The following is a 27,190-nucleotide window of genomic DNA, read 5'->3' on the forward strand; positions in this document are numbered from 1 at the left end:
GAGCGATGGTGGCTTCGAGCCCGTAACGGCGAAAAAGTTATCGCGCCTTGCGCGCGGTGGGAGGAACGCGTATGAAAAATCGTCGTGGACGACGTTACAAAGAGCATAAATATACTAATAAAATAAGTTAAAATAATTCACGCAGTGAATAATACAAGGAACATAGACAAAAAATACAAGTACAAATAATTCAATGTTAGGGACAAAATGGTAACGACAATAATAAACGGACGCGCTAGCGTAAGTGGTGATAACACGTCGTAATCACCACATTACTCCCCCTCGGCGAGAAAAAAAACGGACTCGTTTTTTTTGGGGAAATTCGATCGATTGCGCGGCGTATGAGTGGTCGGCGACTGGGTCTTCACGCGCAACAAACGCTGGTTTGAGCCGGTCGATGGAAACCCACGTCGTTGATCGGTGGCGTTGTACCTTGAACGTTTTTTCGCGGCGTTCCAAAACTGCGAAAGGTCCCTCGTATCGTGGCTGGAGCGGCGGCTGGACGGAGTCGATTCGAAGAAAAACATGACTAACTTGGCTCAAGTCGTCTGGTACGAACGTAGCTCGTCGTGTGTTGTGGTTGGTACCGGGAGTGAAACGTACCTGAGCCATGTAGTCGCGGAGAGCTGCTACCAGTCCGGGCGGAGTAGGTTCCGCGGGCGCGGCATGAAACATCTCGCCGGGAAGTCGAAGTGTCGTGCCGTAGACCAACTCGGCTGGAGCGTATTCGAAACCAGCCTTTACGGTGTTGCGTAGAGCGAGCAGAACGATTGGCAACTTCGTTGACCACTGCGCCGATTCGTGGGCGGTGAGCGCGGACTTGAGCGTTCGATGAAAACGTTCGACCATACCGTTTGACTGAGGATGATAAGGCGACGTTCTCGCGTGCTGAATGCCGAATGTCGAAAAAAGTGAGCGTAACAACTCGGACTCGAACTGTTTTCCCTGATCGGTCGTGATGATGTCGGGAACGCCGAATCGAGCGATCCAGTTAGTGGTTAGCGTCTGTGCGACAGCGTGAGCTGACATGTTCTCGAGTGGCCAGGCTTCCGGCCAGCGAGTGAATCGATCGATGACGGTAAGCAGGTACTTACAGTTGTTGACGGCGGCAACGGTCCGACAAGATCGACATGAATGTGACCAAATCGTCGTTCGGGCGGCGCGAAAGGTGTGATCGTAGAAACGACGTGTTTGTTTACCTTTGCGCGTTGGCATGGTTCGCAGCACCGTGTCCATCGCGTGATGTCTTTGTGCATGTCCGGCCAGCAATAACGAGACTTGATGAGACGTAGTGTGGCGCGGTTTCCGCCGTGCGCTAATCCATGCAGCGCGTTAAACACTCGACGTCGAAGTACGGACGGTACAAACAAACGAGCGTTGCCGGTCGAGTAATCCGCGTAGATAACACCGTCGGGTGATACGCGCGGTTGAAGGCGGAGGGAACTCGTATTGGTACCTGTGATAAACTGCTGTAGCTGCGGGTCGGCGGCCTGGTCGGCAGCCCACTGTTGCATCGTCGGCAGTACAGCTGTTTCGGCGATTTCGATTTGTGATAACGCGTCTGGTACGACGTTATCAGTGCCTTGAATGTGCACGACGTCGTGTATGTGTTGCGATAGAAACGAAATTTGACGCACCTGTCGATCGATTGTTTTTTCTGATTTGAGCGTGAACATGTACGTCAGCGCTTGTGATCCGTACGCAACGTTGTTCTGCGCCCCTCGATCATGTGAATAAAATGCCGTGTGCCCAAAAAGGCAGCGAGAAGCTCTCGGTCGTACGTACTGTACCTCTGTTCGGCCGGCGAGAGCTTTTTAGAAAAGAAACCGAGAGGTTGCCACTGATTGTTGACGCGTTGCTCGAGAACGGCGCCCACTGCCACGTTAGATGCGTCGGTGTTGAGGCGAAGGGGGGCGTTCTGATCAAGATGAGCGAGCTTGGCGGTGTCGGCGAGAGCCTGGCGACACGCATTGAAGGTGGTCCGAGTGTCGTCGGTCCATTGTAGCGGTCCATCGCGATTTTTGATTTGCGACGCAAGGCTGTAAAGGGGCGCTTGCATCTCGGCGGCGTTCGGAATAAATCGATGATAAAAATTTATTGAACCCAAAAATCGCTGGAGCTCCTTCTTGGTGTTGGGCAGCGCCCATTCGTGTATAGCGGCAACGCGTTCGGCGTTCGGTCGGCACGCGTCTTTGTCGATAACGTGCCCGAGAAATAGCATTGAATCAGCCGCGAAAACGCACTTCACCGGACTGATTGCGACGCCGTACCTTTGAAAACGCTCGAGAACGGTACGAACGTGTTTGATGTGTTCGGCTTCGTCGTGTGAAGCGATTAACACGTCGTCGATGTACGCAAACACGAAATCCAGTCCGCGTAGTACATCGTTGATAAATCGTTGAAACGTTTGCGCGGCGTTGCGCAGTCCGAAACACATGACGGGAAACTCGAACAAACCGAACGGCGTCGTGACCGCGGTTTTGTGTACGTCGTTCGGGGCGATAGGCACTTGATGATAGGCACGTACCAGATCGAGTTTTGTGAAAACAGTCTTACCGGCGAGATTTGCCGTGAAATCGTGTAGGTGCGGCAATGGGTATCGATCGGCGACTGTTACAGCGTTAAGACGACGGTAGTCGCCGCACGGTCGGAACGTACCATCTTTTTTGGGCACCAAAAGAAGTGGACTGGCCCATGAACTCGATGACGGCCTGCAAATGCCTTTTTGCAGCATGAAATCGAATTCTTGACGTGCGATCCGTAGTCGATCGGGCGGAAGTCGGCGTGGTCGGGCGAAAAGAGCTGGTCCCGTGGTATGCAGTTCGTGTACCACTCCGTGTAAAAAATCTGTCGGCACAGGCGATTCACACGTGACTTCGGGGTAGTCTAGAAGTATGGCGGTCCATTTCGACGGTCTGGCGATGGCGCATATCGCGGCCGAGGACGATACGGTAGCGGGCGTAATTTTCACTGAACTGTTTACCGCGAGGTCGACGAGGCGGTTTCGGCGTATATCAATGAGCAACCCGTAGTAGTGTAGGAAATCGGCTCCGATAATCGGTCGCGAAACGTCGGCCATTTCGAAAGTCCACGAAAACAGTCTTTTGAACCCAAGATCGAGATGTAGTTGCTTTGGCCCGTATGTTTTGATTTGTGAGCCGTTTGCGGCGACGAGTCTTATATCGGCGCTCGTTGTTTGATTGATGCTTTTCGTAAGATTGTGGGGTCGCGGCAACACCGAAATTTCCGCACCAGAGTCAATTAAAAATCGGCGTCCGGTGCGGGTGTCATTGACGAAGAGTCGGTGTTGCTGTTGCGCCGCTAGGTGTTGATGCAACACCGCCGCCTCACGGATTTTTCCGCATCACAGGCGAAGAGTACGCGCACGGATCGCGACATTTCCGCGCGTCTGCGCCATACCTGGCATGGTAGTAACACCAACCTGATGTCGCACTGGTAGCTCGATGATGAGAATGCGAGCGGGAACGGTCGCGTTGCTGATGTGTGTCACGATCGTTTGTCGTGCGCGTTAGCGCAGCGGCTTGCGACGTCGCAAGGGACGCGACTTGAGCGGTAAGCGCGTGAATAGCTTCCTCGAGGGCGAGGAAACGCGTGTCTTGAGCGCTTGAAACCGTCGCAGCGTTTCTGCGCGTGACTGGATTTGGCTCACGCGAGTCGTAACTGGGAGGGTTCTGATCGACGACAGCCATCTCCGCGAACTGGCACGCTTCCTACACGCGATCAGCGCGTTCGGCTAGGAATTCGGTGGAGCCTGTGAGACCGGCGACGACGGTGCGGACGGGTGGTGGGAGCTTGCTCATCCAGAACGCCACCAAAGCTTGATCTGACATCCCGTCGGGGTAGACGTCTCTCATGTCGCGCAGCAGTCTCGACGGGGTGCGGTCACCCATGCCGCCTGGCTGGATCATACTTTGGAAACGCGTGGCCTGCGGGATGCTGTATGTTGTGACGAGGCGTTGACGAATCGCGTCGTACGATGCCTCGGGCCCCAAAAGATCCATGATAGCTCGCACGCCCTCTTCATCGAGCGCCTCAAGCACGTGATTCACGCGCGACAAATCTGAGCGTATTCGCTTGTTCGCGAACATGGCGTCCGCGTGCGTGAACCACTGGGTCGCGGAGCTGCGCCAGAACCCTGGTAACCTGACATGCGCGACCGCCGAGACCTCCGAACTCGCGGTCGAAACAACGGGCGATGTCATCGTGGTGGTAAGCGACGTGATGCCGGGCGTCGAAGCGATGACGGTGAGCGGCGCGGTAACAACCGGTGCGTCCGACAACATACCGTGTGATTGCGTGGATAAACGCGGGTATAGATCAGGCCGGGACACTAAACGGGACAACGACGCACGTGGTCGAAACGAAATATTGGCGACGGACTTGCGAACGCGCAGACTTACACTACGTTCGACGGCGAGCGGAAACGGAAAAAAAACTTGCGTTCGGAACTCGAGGTCACCAATGTGCGGAATGGCGCGTGAGACTCGTGAGGACGAAACACGTGACACGACGTCGAAACGCGGGCGAGAGCCAAAAAACGATGGGACACAAGGCGTGTGTACTCGGCGGCGGGTTTCGACACGTGCGTCGTTTGATTCGAGGTCACCAATGTGGTGCTCGTGGGGCGTGATCGGACTGTCACACCTAACGACCACTATTTTTTAGAACGGAAATCAGAAGGTTTTAATTAAAAAGTATATGAACAACGACAAGTTTTAAATATTTCGAATAAATAGTTTTATTGATCGACACGATACGTACACTAGTTTTATATAATCTAAATTGCGACACGCGCGTTATGATCGGGTAGCTTCACAAGTCGTGAGGGTAAAGGCGATGTGCAATTTAGGTAGAACGCGGACGTGTTTGCGTTTCGGTGGCAAAAAACGGAGAGACTCGTTACGGCGAGCGATGGTGGCTTCGAGCCAGTAACGGCGAAAAAGTTATCGCGCCTTGCGCGCGGTGGGAGGAACGTGAGTAGTAAGTGGGGCACTTGAGCACACTTTTCCTAAAAATATCAGTAAAAGATCACAAGATTGATTTTCATCAGAAAATCATCAGAAAATGTAAACTTTATCAGAAACGCTCGCTTTATCAGAAATAGAACACAAAATGAAATAAATCATAAAAAAATCAGTAAAATAACTTTTTTCATAAAAAGATCAGTAAACTATAATTAAACATAAAAAGATCAGAAAAATTAATTAAATCAGAAATAGAACACAAAATGAAATAAATCATAAAAAAAAGATCAGTAAACTGTAATAAATCATAAAAAGATCAGTAAACTGTAATTAAACATAAAAAGATCAGTAAACTGTGATTAAACATAAAAAGATCAGTAAACTGTAATTAAACATAAAAAGATCAGTAAATTGATTATATCAGTAAAAGATCACAAAGAAAACAATGTGCAAAAAGATCAGACAATTGAAATGCAATAATTATTAAAATATTTTTCATAGAACTTATGATATTAATAATTGAAAATTTAAATGCAATATTTCCCCAAAAATATTTTTCACAAAAAATATGAAATTAATAATTAAAAATTGAATTGCAATAATTATTAAAATATTTTTTTTTTTTACAAAACTTATGATATTAATAATTAAAATTGAAATATAATAATTATTAAAAAGAAATTGAATACCTTAGTTAAAGGAATTGAAATGTATAATAAAACAATGGATACAACTATCAAAGATTTTAATAAATTACAAGAAAATGAAATAGAAAAATCAATATTAAATAATAAAATATTAGTTAAGTTTTGTAAATATGAATACTATATTACTAATAATAAAAATATTAAAATCATGAAATATAATCTAAATGCAATCCCTATTAAAGGAAATATTATAATCGTCGATAATGGACACAATATTTCTGGAAATGGAAAGCCTTATGCTTCTAAAATACTAGAATCACCAACTTGGCTCGAAATTTGTAAGATAGCCAATGATATGATAATTACAACAGGTACTTTTTTATTCAAATATCTTCATGATATTTGTGTTTTTCAAGATTTAGGAAATATTAAAATTTGTTGTCTTGGCATGGGAGGTACAGATTCCGATCACAAATTGCTTAGAATATAACTAAATAATCATCATTTTTCAATAGAAATATTTCTATTAAAAATATCTTAATATATTATATTTAAATAAATTTTTTATAATTGTCAATAAATTCTAAACATAAATGTCCACATATAGGTGGATCATCATAGTTTTGAAACTTGTCATTGTTATACCACAGATTATCATCACCTAAATAATTTAAAATTTCAGGAGGAGGAGTACTCGAAAATGAATCAAAATATATTTTATAATTTTTTATTTTTTTCCATGCAACCCAATGAGAACCATTTTGAGTAGAATTATTTAAATTAAATATCCCACATTCATTTAACCAAGGTTTTTCAGGTAATTCATTTATCATGAAACAACCTCTAAAATTTTTTATATTATTTCCAAATTTTATTATATCAAAATTACTTAACGGTTCGATATTTATGTTTTTTATTTTACTCCAAAAAATTGTATAACAACCTGGATAATTTTTAATGTTTTTTCTAAATGTTGATATATCGAAATTAATCATTTTTTCGATTTTTTTTTTTTATTTGTCTTCAATCCAGAACCTTTATTTTTTTCCATTTCTTTATTGTGTCGAATTATTTCCTCTTCTATTTTTTTGTTATGTTTAGTATCTTTATAACTATCATACAATGCAATTAAAGCTGGAGTAGCTACTGCTGCAGCTTCTAGAAAAGGTAAAATTAATGGTAAAAATCCACCTTTAATTTGCTTCGGTGTAATCTCCAACCTTACTCCAGAATTTTTTTTCTTGGCATTTTTTAATTTATCTATTTGATTTTGATCTAAATAATATTTATTTTCTCCTTTATATATTTTATCACTAGCAATATGAATTGTTGCATTAGAATTTTTTTTATGAGCTTCAGCCAACTTTTTTTTATGGTTTTCAGTTAATTTAAAATGCATTTTATTATACAAAATATTAAATTTTATTCAAATATTAAATTCATTCCTAAATATCTTTTTGTTTTCATTACATTTGCAGTTGTCAAAGCAGCAATTTTTTCATTCAAAGAACTATCAGAAGCATAAAATCTTTCCATTGCTTTTTGTTGTAAATTTTTATCAGCGATATGTCTTGTTTTAGTATCTTTATGATCTTTATAAAAATAATCATGTTCTCTTGCATATTCGTCTAACTTGTTAATCGGGGGAATATTTTCATCTAAATTTGTAAATGGTCCTAGATAATTATATCCAGGCCAATGTATCGGAGGTAATTTTGAACAATTTAAAAAATCATTAAAAAACCCTGAACCTTTTATAATATCCTTTGGTAAATGTGAAATATACGACATTAAGTATTCTACACCTTTAACGGGAATATCAATTATCTTTTCTATTTTTTTAATACAAAAATTAAGAATTTCAAGTTTTTCATCATGATAAGTGTTTTTTCCCGATCTTTTTGCAGATGATATAACATATAGTCTGTCAATTAATTGTTTAATATTATATTCTAACTTATTTGTTGTTTCTTTTGGTAAATTTAACAAAGATTGTAGTATATATTCAACACCTTTTTTGGGAGTATCAATCAGTGTTTCCATGTTTCGTTTAAACAAATGAACAATACCAAGTTTTTCATTATGAAAACCATAATTTCCCGCTATTTCTTCTGCTAATATAAAATATAGTCTGTCAATTATTTTTATTATATTATCGATATAAATAAATTCAATAGGATTATTTGTATATTTTATTAAACCTTCTCCTTTGGGTAAACTTTGTGATTCTTTCAGTGTTGGTGATTTATCTTTTTTTGATGTTTTTGGTTTACTTTCTTTAGTTTTTGTTGATGTTAGTTTAATTTTTTCCCAAATAGGTTTAATCATTTCATTATATTTAGCACTTCCACTTGATTTAGGTTTTCCTGTGTTAATATCATTATTTTGGTATATTGAATCTGTTTCAATTAATATTTTTTCATAATTTTCAAAATCTTCTTTTGTATAAAATTCTGATTTTGTAACATCTGTATGAGTTAATAATCTCCACATACCTGGGCTTAGTATATGTTTTTTTCCATTTAAAATTATATCATCAAAGTCAAATATTATAGGGTATTTTCCGATCATGAATTCATCAGTTTTACTTATATAATATATTCCAAATAGATTAACACCTTTAGCTTCATTTGGTAAAGTTGGTAAATATTTTTGCGCATTTTCACCTAATATTATTATATTTTTAGGCATAGGAGATTTATTTGTTGTTATTAGTGGAGAACTTTTAGGTGTTTTCATATTATCTTGATCTTCTGTTAATCATAATAATTCTGGATTACGAGGTTTATAATGATAAGGCTTTTAATATTGGTTCATAATGTTTTACTTTTTCTTCTGATGTATATTTATCGTTTAAAACTGTTTTTCTATAGTTATTTTGTAAATTTTTTTAAGATTAATTATTTTTTGGATATTTTTTGGTGTATATTCAATGTGTCCGAGAATAGGGGACGCGTTATTGTTGTCACCTTCATCTTCATCTTCATCTTTTTTTATAAAATTTAAATTTTTTTCGGATTGTTCTAAATCTGATTTTTTAAAAGTTTTTTGTAAATTTTGTCTAAGATGAATTAATTGTTTCATTTTTTCTGTTTCGTTTTCTAAGTTATTTCCGACCTTGGAATTGTTTTGGTCTTCAAATGTTATATTTTTTTTTATTTTTATTTTTTAATTCATTTTGAATTTGTTTGATATCCATTTATTATATAACAAATAATTTTCATCGTTCATCAATACTTAAAATATCATTACCTTTATTGTCATAGATAAAATTTTTTATTATGTCTATTGTTATGAACCATATGTTTTTATTTTATTTTTTTTATCATATGTTTTACAATAAGTTCTAAAAATGTCTTTAAATTTGTCTAATGGTATAATTTTTTCTAATAAAATCGGACCATATTTTTTCAATATAATAATTTGACTGATTAAAAACAATTATAACAGTTAAATTATTTCTTATTGTTTTTATATCTACTGAAGTATAGCTTTGTGTTAAATAAATAACACTAATATTCTTTGATCTCGATCTTATAAAATATTCCATTATCAACTTTTGATCTTCTAAAAGAAAATCATCAATAACCACTACACTATTAGGTTCACAATCATCAACAGATATTATATCACCATCAGAAAAATGAATGTTTATAAAAGATATTCCATCAAATATTTTTTTAAATTTTTTATAAACTGGCTGATCACAATATCATCATTTTGATCAAGAATATATATTTTTATCTTTTGAATTGTTCTTACATTTACTTGTCTGTACATTATTGGATTACATCTTATAAAAGGATTATTTGAATCATAATAAAAAACAAACAAAAGTTCCTCTTCGATAACTTTTTCATCAATAGATGAAACAGACTTTTCAATTATGTTGCAATGTACTTCTAATAATTGTTTATTTATATTATTATCTAATTTTTCAGAATCTCCTACATGTTTATATAAAAAATTATTATCAATCCCTAAACTTAATTTTAAATGTTCGTCTATCAAACAAGTATTTTTTGAAGTTAATTTAATAAAATTATTATCATTTAGTAATTTGATATTTGAAGGTAATATACTATTCAATTGATCAATTGAATAGTTACCTTCAATTTTAGTTTTATATATTTTATCAGATTTTTTTGTTTGGCTAAATATAACACCGTTTATATTTTTTAAAAAACATTGTGTATAAAAAATTGGTTTGTTTGATCCTGTTATTGTATATTCAATATCAGGACCTAGTTTCCATGAATCAGGCCATACCCTATTTATAGGGATTAAATATCCCATATAATCAAAACCTAAACAATTTGATAAATATTCATCAAAACTTAGACCGATTGAGGCTGTAATATTTAAAAAATCATCAATTAATTCAAGACTTATTTTAGGAAAATCATAACAATTCATTAAATTTTCAATTTCATTTATTGTGTATATTCCTATTGGAATTTCAATCTTCGGTATTTCACCATTTCTACCTAATCTAATTATACATTCTTGATCTATATTTATATATTTTTCTTCAGAAGTAGGACAATGCATTAAAGTATTACCAACTAATGAAAAATCAAATTCTGTATTTTCAAATCCTAAATTTTTTTTAAATTTTTCATCTAATTTATAATAACAAGGAGATTCAATTTGAATTTTTTTATTATTATAAGATAAGAATACCGGTTCAATTAATTTATTTAAATATGAAATGCTATATATACCATTTTTATATATATTTCTCTATGTTCAATTTCTATTTTACAATCTGATTCAATATTAATCAAATTTAAACTTTTTAAATACATTGATTCGAGACCTATTTTGAATTTATTATTATCATTGAATTCTGGTTGTGGTAAATGAATATAACCATTTTTTTTTACTTTTATAAATACCATTTATAAAAGTTTATATTTTTTTTTTTCTAATTTATTCAAAATCAATCAAATGCATTGATTTTCCTTTGTTTAATTTTTTCATTCCTTTATAAATAAGATTAAATTTTGTTTTCGAATTTTTATATAACGATATATTTTCATCTGTCATTTCATCATTATCTAAATATCTATTTGGTAAAAATACTCTAATTTTATTATCTAATACAACAGTTATTGTTTTACCATGCTCTGTATCAAAATATTCGAAAGAAGTCACCTCATATTTTTTTCCTTGTTCTAATGTATCTAATTTTACAAAATCATATTGAGTGTTGCCGCATTTATTTAAAGATGCTTTAAAATTTTCCATTTCTATTATTTATTATAATAAAAATAAAAATTTTTAAACATCGAAACATTAAAACATACATTTAAGCATAACAACATAACTATGTAAATCAATTAATTATGTTCACGTTGTCGTTGTTGATTTTCATATGAAAAGTTGCCCTGCAGATCTGAAGGGCAACTTTTTATATAATTAATTATGTTCACGTCGACGTTTAGTGTTTTTACGTTGTCGTTGTTGATTTTTACGTTCACGTTCACGTTCACGTTCATGTTCACGTTGTTCTATTAGTTGAATTATTTTGAATTATTTAATAATTATTATTATTTATTAATATATATTATTAATAATTATTTGATAATTCAATTTTTGATTGTTTGATCAAATTAGTAGGTAATGAAAAAACAACATAACTACGTTGAATAATTACGTATAACTGTATAAGTATAAGATGAATAATTACGTATAATAATAATAATATACAGAGTATGATACATATGAATATTATATTTTTCCAAAGTTTGTTTAAAATGTTTATTTACAAACTCCAAGCCTTTATCAACATGTAGTAATTTTGGTGGTTGATGTTTTTGTGATTTAGCTTGTTTTATTATTTTTTCAAATGTTTTTGAAACACTAATACCATCTTTATTTTTGAGTGGTAATGCCCATACAAATTTTGAAAGAGTATCTATAACAGTAATTATATAACAATAACCTTTATTTTCATTTGAATAATTTCTCATTATAACTAAATCAGCAGCCCATAGATCATCAATACCTTTAGTGATAATCCTTCTTTTAGGAAATCTTAATCTGACTGGTTTATGAAGTTCTTTAGCTAATAAAAATTTGTCTGTATTATTTGAAATATTGGTGACGGGTTGTTCAATTTCAGATGATGTTGTAAATTTACTTTTATTTGTTTTACAATCCAAACATTTTGTTGAAATTCTCCATCGACCATTAACTGTTTGCATTTTAATAGGATTTAAATTTTTTGTTCTTTTTTTACATTTAAGACAATGTATAGTTTGTAATAATTCATCGCTCATTTTATATTGCAAAAAATTTTTTTTTGATTTTTCCAAAAATCTTTGGAAATAATTTTAGACTATCAGACTATGAGGGGGACTTAAAGAGAATTAAAATTAAAAATGTTTAAAGCAAAAATGAACTTTCTAACATAAATATTACCGGAGTTATACTTAAATCAAAAATATGAAGTGAGGGGTAAACTTTTAGTATGTAGTGTAGATAAGTATATAAATAATATCTGTGCTGTTCCGACTTGATAATATCAATTATTAAATGAATTATCAGACTTTAAAATATTTAATAATAATAATAATAATAACAAATATTTTCAATTGAAAAAAAAAAATGCAAAAAATTTACAAAAGTAGTCCCTGCTGTACAGACATCCGAACCTAACATTTTTTTTTTATTATTATTATTATTATTTTTTTTTTTTAAACGTCTGTACATCAGAGACTACTTCCACCATCATTGTAACACAACACAATGTGAAGTCGTTATTTGTAGACTCCAGGGACCAGTGAGGAGAACATTAGTAATGATATTACAACCCACTGCGTCTTCAATCCAACTATACTTAGCATATAGTTGAACAAGCCACATGTTGTAGCATTGTAATTATCACGACTAAATTCCCCCAGCCAGTATCGAACCTACTATGAATGCATTCAAAGCCTAACGCCTTACCCATTGAGCCACACTACTCAAGTATGTGTAATAGTATAAAACACTCTATTTAAATAATATAATTGGTATTCAACAAATGATAACATCCTATAAATGTATACAATAAGTATTATTGTCACCCTAAATATTAGATAACACTGCAATACCGGATGTTAAAAAAAAATAATCAGTCTAGCTACACAAACGTTGATATATTATACAGGGTGATTTTTTTATCATGAACCAGTTAATATCTCGGTAAGTATTAGGAATTTTAAAATAATTTTTTTTTAAAACTTTCTAGGTTTTACTATTTTACACTGTGTTACAATTTTCATAATTTTAACTACCTCCCTTATTAGATAAAACACTATCAACTTTAGATTTTCAAATGGTAATACCTATTTTTAATAACGAAAATCTATAAACATACTGAAAAAAATAATTTTAACGTTTACAGAATTTTATTTGAGTAATTAGTTTGCGACTTATTAATGCTTAAATATTCGTTCAATTTGCTGCTACTGGGCAATTTTACAAACCCAACAGTAAAAACCAGAAGTCAAAATGAAATTTTATCTCAATTTAACAATACCCATAACGGTCATTATCGATAATAACAAGATAGATAAACAATACCAATAAAAAAAAAAAAAAAAAAGGTGTCTTATCATCACTCCCACCCGAACGCCAAGTGTCGGTGAACGACTAGCCAGCAGAAGCGCAGCTGTATCAGCTATAAAGTATAAAAATAACATTTTAACATTTTACACTTTACCATCATGGTTACAAAATATATCACTGGTTACTGATTCCTGGTATACGATCTTATCACGTATTAGTAGATAGACGATAATAAATGTCGGTAAACCGTTTCTGAAAACATGTGGTTAATCGTTATTCGTTAATGTTAGTTTTCCATTATCAAGTATGGAATATTAATTATAAATTAATTACTATTCTTTGACTGTTTAACCAAAGAAAACGTTTTAAGTAAATACTATGTTATGTCGTTATGTGTATTATTTAAAATATAAATTTAAAGGTTAAGCCAATTATTCCAATGCATACCATACCACGAATAATAATACGTATCTTAATTCGTGATGCATACCTGTTATATTTTTTGATCGTGTTTTAATGTTGTATTTTGGTTAACAAATTTGAATTTAATTAAAAATATACCTCTTTCCAATCAGTAATATTATAAGGTATTTGGGAATCAGATTTCGTACTTTGCCGACACCTTATTTGTATAATTTATTGGTAAGTTCAATCCAAATTTAATATATTAGAATTTTATTTATTTTTTTATTAAATGATTTATACATATTATTGACAAATAATAACCATGGTTCAAATATTTTAATTTTATTTCAGTGGCAATTAGTAGAGTTTATATGATTAATCAAAAAATACAATGAACTATATGACTAGAAAGCTTAATTTGACCAGCAATTAATGCAAATTTACATTGCTTGCTACTGGTATCCGATGACTATAAATTAATATGGAATAAAAGAATAAAATATCCATATTTCTTTACATATTATATTTTAATCTTTAAACAATCTAAACAAATTATTATGTAAGTATGAATTTTTTTTATAAAATAAATAATTTGATATTTATCATAATTTTTGCTTATATTTTAGAAAATTAATTTTGTTTTCTTTCAAATTTCAATTGCAATTTGTAGTACTAACTTTTAATTCAAATATTTATAACAAGATTGGATGAACAAATACAATTTGTTATTGTGGTTAGTCACAGCATAGTACATCTCAACTGATAACTTAATAAGTATGGATAAACAATTTTTTTATACAATAAATCATTTCTATAAATAACTTAATGTTTTTTTTTCAGTTTCATTCAGATGAAAAAAGAAAACAGCGCAGCATCAAGACCGCAACTACTTCTATATTTGTAACATTTGTTGATTGTCACATTAATTGTTAATTTTATGTTTAAATAATTAAGTTAAGTTAAGTTATTGATTTACTATTTTCTATAATTAGGGCTATGGAGTTTTTATTAACCTAAATTGGTAAATTGAAAATTTTTTTTGAATACGGTAGTGCCAGTTTTACGTAATATTAAAAGATTTTTATATCATAAAATATTAATTAAAAATTAACATAATTTCAAAAATAAGTGTAAAATTGAATAATTTTTTAAATCATCCATAGCCCTAAAAATATGTTGCAATCTAGAGTAGATAATACATATAAAGTATGTTTAATGTTCATTTAATTTTTATTAATTTATCTAGGGTAGTGGACATGTTAAGTGTTAATATTTTTTATTAGTTATGAACTTACCCAAATCCTGCAATAACTTGCACTACGGAAATTTGTTCATACTCTAGTAAAATTATTGATAACTAATGTGTTTATTTCCTTAGATAATTTAGTAATGAATTAATGTCCATTATTTGTCTATTCACACACAACTACACAAGTTATTTTTAATATGAAATGCAAATTATACACTATATAAAAAAAATATCCCTGAATATTTAATATTTATAAATGGAAAGTCGGGTAGGCACTATGAACAACAGGCCCTGGGCCTATAGCCTCGCATCAGATTGACTCACTTCCTCAATGCACAAAACATGTAATCAAAATGACTTACCTATTCTATTTTTTTTTTTTTTAGTATACACAGATTGATTTGTAATTATTTATTTTTAATGAAATGAAAACCTTAAATGACAGGAGCTTTGTAAACATATTAAATAACTTAAAAAAAAAAAAAAAAAAGGAATGTGTGAGGCATTCCGGAAGTTGAAGGAGTCTTTGGTGTCCGCACCACGGCTCTGCCCTCCTCTTCCGGGTAAGCCATTCAATCTACAGACCGACGCAAGCGAAGTCGGAGTTGTTGCCGTGCTCTTTCAGCGGGGGGAGAGTGGTGATAGGAAAATCATTTCCTACGCCAGCAAAAAACTCAATCCAGCACAGGGAAGATACTCGGCAGTCGAACGTGAATGTCTAGCCATAGTTTGGGCGGTTGACAGGTTTAGGCCATATCTTGAGTCTGGTAAGTTTATGTTATTCACGGATAACGCGGCACTCCGATGGTTACAGCAAGCCCGCTGTACCAACAGCAAACTAACGCGATGGGCGCTACAACTCGGGGCTTTCGATTTTGAAATCCGGCACGTGCCTGGAGTAGAAAATGAAGCAGCCGACGCGCTATCCCGTTGTCCGGTGGGACCGAATACAGTGGACGAAGAATCGTTGGAGAACAATATCCACGATCCCCCTGTGATTCGGCCCGGAGTGTCCGAAGAAACTTCCGGAGTCTTCGGTGATCTGTCCGGCGTGTCCGGAGGATCCGGTGTGTGTGCAACCCAGTGTGGAGCGATCCAGCCGAAGAGGGATGACGAAAACGTCACATGGCAAGTTGTCCGAGAGTGGCAACAAAATGACCCGAACATACGGGAGATAGTTGGTAAACTCTCCGGAGACGGTGCAAGGTTCGGTCGTCTTCGGAAGTTGTACATCATCCGGGACAAGGTGTTGCACCGCCACCCACGATCCATCGCGCATGGAGAAGAGGGGGTGGTTGTTCCGGTGGACAAGGCCCAGATTCTGCTACAAAGGTTTCACGACCACGATACAGCGAATCACCCAGGGTGGAAAGAAACGTACCGAAGCATAAAGAGTCGTTTCTTTTGGGCCGGTATGCGTGAAGCAGTGCGAAATTACGTGCGGGCGTGCGACGTTTGTGCACGTGTAAAACCACTGAATCGCAAACCAGAAGATCGGATATGCACCCGAGTCCCACGGCAACCTTGGGAGGTGCTGAGCATCGATCTTATGGGTCCATACCCACGAACGCAGAGGGGTAAGACAACGATTTTGGTAGTAACTGATTGTTACAGTCGCTGGGTAGAGGCGTACCCCTTAGGAAAGGCGACGACCAAATCGATTGTGGATACATTCGAACGGGAGTTGTTCCCACGGTTCGGATACCCGAGGGCATTATTGTCAGATAATGGCCCGCAGTTCGTGTCCAAGGCAATGGGAGACGCACTAAGGAGGTGGGGAGTGGAAGGATGGACGACTCCAATATACCACCCGCGTGCCAACCCGGTAGAAAGGCAAAATCAAGAGTTGAAGAAAGGGTTTCGAACCTTACTTGTTGATAAGCCTCATCATCTGTGGGATGTCTACCTGCCACACGTGTTGTTCTCCGTAAGAAACAGGGAAAACCGAAACACCGGACAGTCACCGGCCAAAATGATGTTTGGTCGGGAGATCAAGGCCCCCGGAGATTGGCAGCTCGAGCTGGCCGAAGGATCCCGGGACGCGGGCAAAAATGGTCCGGAGTTGTCCGGAGCAGCGCGGAAACCTCCGGTAGAAATCGAAGATTCTCCGGTGGAACCAGATGATATTCCTGTGGTAGAGGGGGGGACCCGGTGGTTTCCGGCCCCAAGGGCCCCAGGACCCATATACCCCCAGAATCCCCGGGAAGAAACAATCTGTCGGTAGGGGATTGGGTATACTACAAAGCGCATCCGCAGTCAAGTGCGGAGAAGCGTTTTCACGCGGGGTTCGCCCCGAAATGGTTAGGTCCGGTTAAGTTGGGTAAACCACTAGGAACTGGAGTGTTCTTGACGGAGGGTAAACACCCTACTAAGTTACATGTCTCAGCGATGAAGCGAGCTGTAGGACCGTCAGAGAACACTAACTAATCATACCTTGTTTCAGATGGCAGAACGCGCCAATAACCCGCCACCAAACCGCAACAACCGGCCATCCCGTGGCATGATTGCCACTCACGTGGAGAAGCTCCGGGCAATGGCCGCGCAGTTGTTGCGGGAAGCCAGGAGGCTCTCCGGGGATGGACCGGAGGACACGGTGGGCGGTTGGTCGGCAGAACGCGCGGCCACCGCGTCGTTCGGCCGGATACGAGCAAGCCCGACTGCATGGGCCTTGTTCGAGCGGGGTTTCGCCGAGGGACGCCGGTCCACCCGAGCGAACACCCCACAGCCCGAAGCCGCCAGGCCCAGGGCAGGACCACCCGGGCGAGTGCCACCTCGTCGAACAGCACCGACGTACCAGCGCCACGACGTCCGGGATGGACGTGGCCGGTTCCGGCGGCCAGCGGGGCAGCCGCAAGCCGACCCGACCGACGAGCGGCCCGTGGTGCAGCCGCAAGCCCAGCAGCCCGTGGTGCAGCCGCAAGCCCAGCAGCCCGTGGTGCAGCAGCCAGCAGAGCAGCAGCTAACTCCACCAGCAGGCACCCAGGAGCAGCAGCTAGCCACGGTGGAGCGGTGGATCCAGGCCATGGAGGTGACGCCCGGGGACCCGGTAATCCTCCACGTGGACTAGGTTGCTCGGTCGCGTCTCGTGGACTCGGGGGGGAGTATGTCGCGGTCGTTATCGCAACGACCGCGGCGTCTCTATCGACGTCCGCGAGATCGCGACCGACAACCGGTCTGGCCGCCGCCTGCGGCACGGCCGCCGGCCCGGCCAGCGGCGGTGACGGCGGCGACAGCTTTAGCCGGACCGCCGTCAACGTCGTACGCAGTGACAATCGTAATATATATATATATTGTATTCGGATAATAAACGTGTGTGTCTAAATAATACGTTGTAGTATTTATTTATTTAAGTTCCAAACCGTTCCTACACCTACAACTTCCTCAATGCACAAAACATGTAATCAAAATGACTTACCTATTCTATTTTTTTTTTTTTTAGTATACACAGATTGATTTGTAATTATTTATTTTTAATGAAATGAAAACCTTAAATGACAGGAGCTTTGTAAACATATTAAATAACTTAAAAAAAAAAAAAAAAAGGAATGTGTGAATAGACCTTTAACTACTTTAGTCTTGGCTCTAAATCTTGAATCCAAGTACATAAATAATACATTTTTATCTGCATATTTATAAATTATTTTTCTAAATACATAGAAATTGTTGATTTACTTTGTTTTAAAATGAATATATGTTATCTGTTTAGTATAATCATTTACTATAGAAATTAAGATACACCATACTGTTTTTAAAAAATATTTATTTTGTAATTTACTCGTCAATCTGATATAGAAATATAAATTATATTAAATAAACACATATGTATTATGTATAATTAACAAATAATAAACTTAAATAAATTAACAAAATATACAACATAATATCTTCTTAACATAAAGCATTGGGTTTTCCAAATTTATTCAATACGAAAAATTTTAGCTATATCATCAATTAATAATACTACATGAATATTATTTGCAATTTTAATAAATGAAAAATTATGAATAAATTATTTTTTAATTTATTCAATTTTAAATTTTTTAATTATTAAAATATTAAATAATTACAATATTAATTATATTAATCAAATAAAATTTTTTAATTTAAATTTTTTTTTTAAATTAAATATATTAATATTAATTTTCTCAATTATAGGTTTACCTCCTATATTAGGATTTTTAATAAAATGAATATTAATTAAAAATTTAATATACAATAACTTATATTTTACAATAATAATATTGATTATTTTAACTATTTTAAATTTAATATTTTATTTAAAAATAACCTATTTTCTTTTATTTAATTTTAACTTAATAAATAAATGATATTTACAATTTAAAAAAAACAAATATAATTTTTTTATATTAATTAATTTTTTTAGATTATTTTTTAGTTACTTATTTATTTATTAAGGTTTTAAGTTAATTAAATAAACTATTAATCTTCAAAATTAAAAATATTATATTTTAAACCTTAATTAAATAATTAATACCTTTAAATTTGCAATTTAATATCATATTTGAATATAAGATTAAATGATAAAAAGATTTTTTAATCTATATATAAATTTACAATTTATAACCTATTATCAGCCATTTTATCTATAAAATGAATTTTTTCAACTAATCATAAAGATATTGGAACTTTATATTTTTTATTTGGAATTTGATCAGGTATAATTGGATCATCTCTTAGAATTTTAATTCGATTAGAATTAAGACAAATTAATTCAATTATTAATAATAATCAACTATATAATGTAATTGTTACAATTCACGCTTTTATTATAATTTTTTTCATAACTATACCAATCGTTATTGGTGGATTCGGAAACTGATTAATCCCTTTAATAATAGGATGCCCAGATATATCTTTTCCACGATTAAATAATATTAGATTCTGATTATTACCTCCTTCATTAATAATAATAATTTGTAGATTCATAATTAATAATGGAACAGGAACAGGATGAACTATTTATCCACCATTATCAAATAATATTGCTCATAATAATATTTCAGTTGATTTAACTATTTTTTCTTTACACTTAGCAGGAATTTCATCAATTTTAGGAGCAATTAATTTTATTTGTACAATTTTAAATATAATACCTAATAATTTAAAATTAAATCAAATTCCTCTTTTTCCATGATCAATTCTAATTACAGCTATTCTATTAATCTTATCTTTACCAGTTTTAGCTGGAGCTATTACAATATTATTAACTGATCGAAACTTAAATACTTCATTTTTTGATCCAGCAGGAGGAGGAGATCCTATTTTATATCAACATTTATTCTGATTTTTTGGACATCCTGAAGTTTATATTTTAATTCTACCTGGATTTGGATTAATTTCTCATATTATTAGTCAAGAAAGAAATAAAAATGAAACATTTGGAAATATTAGAATAATTTATGCTATATTAACAATTGGATTATTAGGATTTATTGTATGAGCACATCATATATTTACAATTGGTATAGATGTTGACACACGAGCATATTTTACTTCAGCAACAATAATTATTGCTATTCCTACAGGAATTAAAATTTTTAGATGATTAGCTACTATTTATGGATCAAAAATTAATTTTTCACCTTCAACAATCTGATCATTAGGATTTATTTTCTTATTTACAATTGGTGGTTTAACAGGAGTTATTCTTGCTAATTCATCTATTGATATTATTTTACATGACACTTATTATGTAGTAGCACATTTTCATTACGTATTATCTATAGGAATTGTATTTGCAATTATTGCCAGTTTAATTCACTGATTTCCAATTTTTACAGGATTTTATATAAATAATTTTATTTTAAAAATTCAATTTATTTTAATATTTATTGGAGTCAATTTAACTTTTTTTCCTCAACACTTTTTAGGATTAAATGGTATACCACGACGATATACAGATTATCCTAATAACTTTCTATTATGAAATATAATTTCATCAATTGGATCAATAATCTCAACATTCAGAATTATTATTCTAATTTATTCTATTTGAAATAGAATTTTTTTAAAAAAAACAACAATTTTTAAATTAAATTTAAGTAATTCTATTGAATGAATTCATAATTTACCACCATTAGAACATTCATATTCAGAATTACCATTAATTATTAATTTCTAATATGGCAGAAATTATATGCAATGAACTTAAAATTCATTTATAAAGAATAATCTTTTTTTAGAAATTATAAATTGAATAAAACTAAGATTTCAAAATAGAAATTCTCCATTAATAGAACAATTAATTTTTTTTCATGATCATACAATTTTTATTATTATCATAATTATATCTACAATTACTTATATAATAATTTTTATTATAAATAATAAATTTATTGATATTAAAATTTCTGAAAATCAAATAATTGAATTTATTTGAACAACAACTCCCCCCATCATCTTAATTTTTATTGCTATACCATCTTTACACCTATTATATTTAATAGATGAAATTAAATGTCCTATTTTAACAATTAAAATTTTTGGACATCAATGATTTTGATCATATGAATATTCAGATTTTTCAAATATTGAATTTGAATCATATATAATTAATAATTTAAATAAAGAAAATTTTCGATTAATTGAAGTAGATAATAAAACTATTATTCCATATAAATTTAATATCCGATTATTAATTTCATCAGATGATGTTATTCACTCTTGAACTATCCCAAGATTAGCAATTAAAATAGATGCAATCCCAGGACGAATAAATCAAATTAATTTATTCATAAACCGACCTGGATTATATTTTGGGCAATGTTCAGAAATTTGTGGAATTAATCATAGTTTTATACCAATTCAAATTGAATCAATTAATCTTAATAAATTTATTTATTGAATTAAAAATTTTTAAATCATTAGATGACTGAAAAGCAAAGTAATGATCTCTTAAATCAAAATATAGTAAATTAGCAATTACTTCTAATGAAAGAGATTAGTTAAAGTATAACATTAATTTGTCAAATTAAAATTATTTATTAATATCACTTAATTCCTCAAATAGCACCAATTAATTGATTAATTCTATTTATTTTTTTTTTCTTAATATATTATTTAACTATAAACTTACTTTATTATAATTTTATTAAAAATATTAAAATTAAAATATTAAAAAAAAAAAATAATTAAAAATTATAATAAATTTATTTAATATTTTTGATCCATCAACAATAATTATTAATTTAGAATTAAACTGAATTAGAACTTTAATAATTATTATTATAATACCAAACTTTATTTGAATTATACCAAATCGAATAAATTGAATTTTATTTAAAATATTTAATATATTAAATAATGAAATATTAATATTATACAAAATAAAAAAAACTAAATCACCTGCATTTTTATTTATTACATTATTTATATTTATTCTACTTAATAATTTTTTTAGATTATTTCCATATATTTTTTCATCTTCTAGTCATATAATTTTTTCAATAACTTTAGCTTTACCATTTTGATTATTCCATATTATTTTTTCAGTATGTAAAAATACAAAAAATATAATTGCTCATTTAATTCCACTTAATACACCAATCTATTTAGCCCCTTTAATAACAATTATTGAAACAATAAGAATTATTATTCGACCTTTATCTTTATCAATTCGTCTTACTGCAAATTTAATTGCAGGTCATTTACTTATAACATTACTAAATTTTAATTCAATATTATTAATTATTATTTTAATTCAAATATTCATAATAATTTTTGAATTATGTGTAGCTATAATTCAAAGATATGTATTTTCAATTCTTTCATCTTTATACTCTAGAGAATAATGATAAAAATTAATCAACCTTATTTCATTTTAAATTTAAGTCCATGACCAATCTTAATATCAATAAATACTTTTAACTTAATAATTTCTAATTTAATAATAATAAATTTTAAATTTAATTTAATATTATTAATAAACTTATTCATAATTATTAGTATTTCAATTTTATGATGACGAGATATTATTCGAGAAAGAACATTTCAAGGTAATCATAATTTTTATATTATAAATTTAATTAAATTTAGAATAATTTTATTTATTATTTCTGAAATATTTTTATTTATTTCATTTTTCTGAAATTTTTTACATAACTCATTAGCACCATCAATTGAATTAGGATTAAATTGACCTCCAAAAAATATTAATTTTTTTAATCCATTATTAATTCCATTATTAAATACAATTATTTTATTAACATCAAGATTTACAATTACATTAACTCATTTATATTTATTAAATAATTCAAAAAAAAAAACAATAATTTTTATAAATTTAACAATTATTTTAAGTATTTATTTTTTAATACTTCAAATATTAGAATATAAACAAGCAACATTTACATTTTCAGATTCAATTTTTGGATCATCATTTTATATAGCAACAGGTTTCCATGGATTACATGTAATTATCGGAACAATATTTTTAATTATTAACTTAATACGAATATTAAAATTACATTTTTCATATATTCATCATATTAGATTTGAATTAGCTACATGATACTGACACTTTATTGATATTATTTGATTATTTTTATATATAACTTTTTACTGATGAAATAATTAATTTTATTAATATAAAAATAGTATATTTGATTTCCAATCAAAAAGTTTAATTTTAAATAAAATAATTATATTAAATTTAATTTCAATATTAGTAATACTATTTATTTTAATAATTTTATTTATAATTATAATTTTAATTAACATAAAAATAAAATTTAATCATAATAAATCAGCACCATTCGAATGTGGATTTGATCCATTTAATAAATCACGAATTCCATTTTCTTTAAATTTTTACTTAATTGCAATTATTTTTTTAATTTTTGATATTGAAATTTCAATTATTTTACCAATAATTATAAATTTTAAAATTTCTAATATAATTTATTTTAATTTTTTATTTACAACATTCTTTATATTTATAATTATTACTATTTTTTATGAATGAAAATTTGGATCTTTAAATTGAAAAATTTAAAGGATAATAGTTAAAATTATAACATTTAATTTGCTATTAAAAATTATTAAATTAATTTATCTTAAATAAGAAGTAATATTTTACATATTAATTTCGACTTAATAATAGATTTAAAAATCCTTATTTATTAATTGAAACCAAAAAGAGGTTTATTACTGTTAATAATAATATTGAAATAAAAATTCCAATTAAAAAGATTTTTAAAAAAAGAAGCTGCTAACTATCTTTTAAAGCATTTTAAATGTTTAATCTTTAATTATTTATTAGTTTAAAAAAAAACATTATATTTTCAATATAAAAATAATTTTTATATTATAAATAAAATAAAATTTTTATAACTAAAATTTTTACTTTTTTAAAAAAAAATTATAAAAAAATTATTTTCTAAAAATTAAAATTAAAAAAAAAATAACTATAAATATACATAAATTTATATATATAAAAACATGCAAAGGTAACTTACCTTTAACAAAATTTTTTTAAAAAAAAACTCAAAATTTAATCTTTATTAAAAAACTATAAAATTTTTATAACTAAAATTTTTACTTTTTTAAAAAAAATAAAAAAAATATTTAAAAAATAAAATTTACCCTTATATCTTCAATATAATGCTCTAATAATTAAGCTATTTAAATTTAATAATTAAAAAATAAAATGATAAAAAATAATAAAATAAAAACCTTATAACTATTAAAAAAAACATTTTGACCAAAATTAATTATATTTTTAAAAAATATAATTAAACCAGTATTTAAATTATATTCAACTCAACCAACCTCAATTAACTTTAAAGTAAAAAAACCAAATCAAAGAAAATTATTTTAAAAAAAATTTACTTTAAAAAATAATAAATTTCATATTATTCTAAAAAAAAAAATTTTAAATAAAGAAATTAAATAATTTATAGAAAATAAAAAATTATTAAGCTCAAAAAAAAATAAAATTCTAAAAAATAAAATAATTATACTTAAAATTTTAAATTTAAATTCTAATAAAATTAAATCAAATTTATAAAATATTAATCATATAAAAAAAGAACCAAAAAATAATATAATAAAACTAATTAATAATATACTAAAAATTAAAATATTTCTCTCAAATTTAATAATTATTAAATAATTAAATATAGAAAAATTTATTATTATTAAATAATAAATAACACGAATAGAATAAAAAAAAGTTAAAAAAAAAGATAATAAAAAAAAAAAAAAAATAAAAAAATTCAAATTTATTATTAAAAAATATTCAAAAATTAAATCCTTTGAATAAAAACTACAGAAAAAAGGAAAACCACACAATGATATTAAAGTAAATATAAAAATTAAACCACAAAAAGGTAAATAATCAATTAATCCACCCATTTTACGAATATCTTGATTATTATTTATATTTAAAATTAAAATCCCAGCTCTTAAAAATATTATAGATTTAAATAAAGCATGTATTAATAAATAAAAAAAACATATATCAATTTTACCTAAACATAAAATTATAAATATAAATCTCATTTGACTTAAAGTTGAAAAAGCAATAATTTTTTTTAAATCAAATTCAAAAATAGCATTTAACCCAGATATAAATATTGTTAAACAAGAAATAACTATTAAATAATTCAAAAAAGAAAATTTTAAAAAAATTTCATTAAAACGAATTATTAAATAAATTCCAGCAGTTACTAAAGTAGAAGAATGAACTAAAGAAGAAACAAGAGTAGGAGCTGCTATAGCTAAAGGTAATCAAGAAGAAAAAGGAATTTGAGCTCTTTTAGTTAAAGAAGCAAATATAATTATTAAACTAATAAAAAATAAATAATTTAAATTTCTATAATAATTAATTAAAATAAAATTTCAAGAACCAAAATTTAATATTCAAATTATTGATATAATAATAAATAAATCACCTAAACGATTTAAAATAACAGTAACTATACCTGAACTATAAGATTTTTTATTCTGATAAAAAATTACTAAACAAAAAGATACTATTCCTAAACCATCTCAACCCAATAAAATTCTAATTAAATTAGGTCTAATAATTTAAAAAAATATAAATATAATAAAAAAATTTATTAACATTAAAAATCGATTTTTATTAAAATCATAATTTATATACTCCATTCTATATAATAAAATTATTGAAGAAATTAAAAATACAAAAGAAATAAATATTAAAGATATTCAATCTAATAAAATAACATATACAATTATACAAGAATTAAAAAAAAAATATATATATTCAATAAAATAAAATTTATTAAAATAAATCAAACATAAGCCTAAAATAAAAAAAATAATAAATAACATAAAAAAAAAAAAAAAAAAAAAAATTTAATTTAATTATTTAAATATAATCGCATAATCTTTAATTCCACAAATTAATATTTTAATTAAACTATTTAAATAACAAAACAATTATATAATTATAAAAATTATATTTAAAGGTAATCAATGTAAAAATAATAATAAATATTCTCTTAAATTAATATAAACTAAATAATTTATATTAAAAAATAATTTACCATATTGAGTATATAAATATAAATAAAGACTATATAAAAATATTAAAATCATAATTAATAAATAAAATAAATACAAATAATCAAGTCAAATTATTAAACTAATTAATAAAAATAATTCACCAAATAAATTTAAAGAAGGAGGAAAAGATATATTAGAAGAACATAATAAAAATCATCAAAATGATAAAAAAGAATAAATATTAATTAAACCCTTATAATTGATATATGTTTTTTTTATTTATTAATACATGCTTTATTTAAATCTATAATATTTTTAAGAGCTGGGATTTTAATTTTAAATATAAATAATAATCAAGATATTCGTAAAATGGGTGGATTAATTGATTATTTACCTTTTTGTGGTTTAATTTTTATATTTACTTTAATATCATTGTGTGGTTTTCCTTTTTTCTGTAGTTTTTATTCAAAGGATTTAATTTTTGAATATTTTTTAATAATAAATTTGAATTTTTTTTTTTTTTTTTTTTATTATCTTTTTTTTTAACTTTTTTTTATTCTATTCTATTTTTATTTCATATTATTCTAAAAAAAAAAATTTTAAATAAAGAAATTAAATAATTTATAGAAAATAAAAAATTATTAAGCTCAAAAAAAAATAAAATTCTAAAAAATAAAATAATTATACTTAAAATTTTAAATTTAAATTCTAATAAAATTAAATCAAATTTATAAAATATTAATCATATAAAAAAAGAACCAAAAAATAATATAATAAAACTAATTAATAATATACTAAAAATTAAAATATTACTCTCAAATTTAATAATTATTAAATAATTAAATATAGAAAAATTT

General features: G+C 30.1%; 2 protein-coding genes and 1 long non-coding RNA gene across 3 annotated transcripts; 2 read left to right on the top strand and 1 right to left on the bottom strand.

Annotated features, from left to right (window-relative positions):
- Nucleotides 1-998: 998 nt before the first annotated feature.
- LOC149054508 (uncharacterized) lies at nt 999-1,676 on the bottom strand. Its single transcript, XM_089230053.1, has one exon. The coding sequence runs from the start codon at nt 1,674-1,676 to the stop codon at nt 999-1,001; it is 678 nt and encodes a 225-aa protein (XP_089086179.1).
- Nucleotides 1,677-13,983: 12,307 nt separating this feature from the next.
- LOC149054509 (uncharacterized) lies at nt 13,984-14,582 on the top strand. The gene is made up of 3 exons (XR_016192260.1): nt 13,984-14,153; nt 14,221-14,368; nt 14,435-14,582. It is a non-coding gene; the product is annotated as an uncharacterized LOC149054509 (long non-coding RNA).
- Nucleotides 14,583-17,258: 2,676 nt separating this feature from the next.
- LOC149054510 (uncharacterized) lies at nt 17,259-18,034 on the top strand. Its single transcript, XM_089229971.1, has one exon. The coding sequence runs from the start codon at nt 17,287-17,289 to the stop codon at nt 17,908-17,910; it is 624 nt and encodes a 207-aa protein (XP_089086097.1). The 5' UTR covers nt 17,259-17,286; the 3' UTR covers nt 17,911-18,034.
- The last annotated feature ends 9,156 nt before the right edge of the window (nt 18,035-27,190 follow it).

Source organism: Diuraphis noxia, unplaced genomic scaffold (genome assembly GCF_037042655.1).
Source record: "Diuraphis noxia isolate RWA-SAM2 unplaced genomic scaffold, SU_Dnox_SAM2 contig0006, whole genome shotgun sequence".
NCBI classification, from domain to species: domain Eukaryota; kingdom Metazoa; phylum Arthropoda; class Insecta; order Hemiptera; family Aphididae; genus Diuraphis; species Diuraphis noxia.

Bases quoted from the DNA above. Each gene is read 5' to 3' on its own strand.
- LOC149054508 (XM_089230053.1), bottom strand. From the start codon at position 1,676: ATGTTCACGCTCAAATCAGAAAAAACAATCGATCGACAGGTGCGTCAA.
- LOC149054510 (XM_089229971.1), top strand. From the start codon at position 17,287: ATGGCAGAACGCGCCAATAACCCGCCACCAAACCGCAACAACCGGCCA.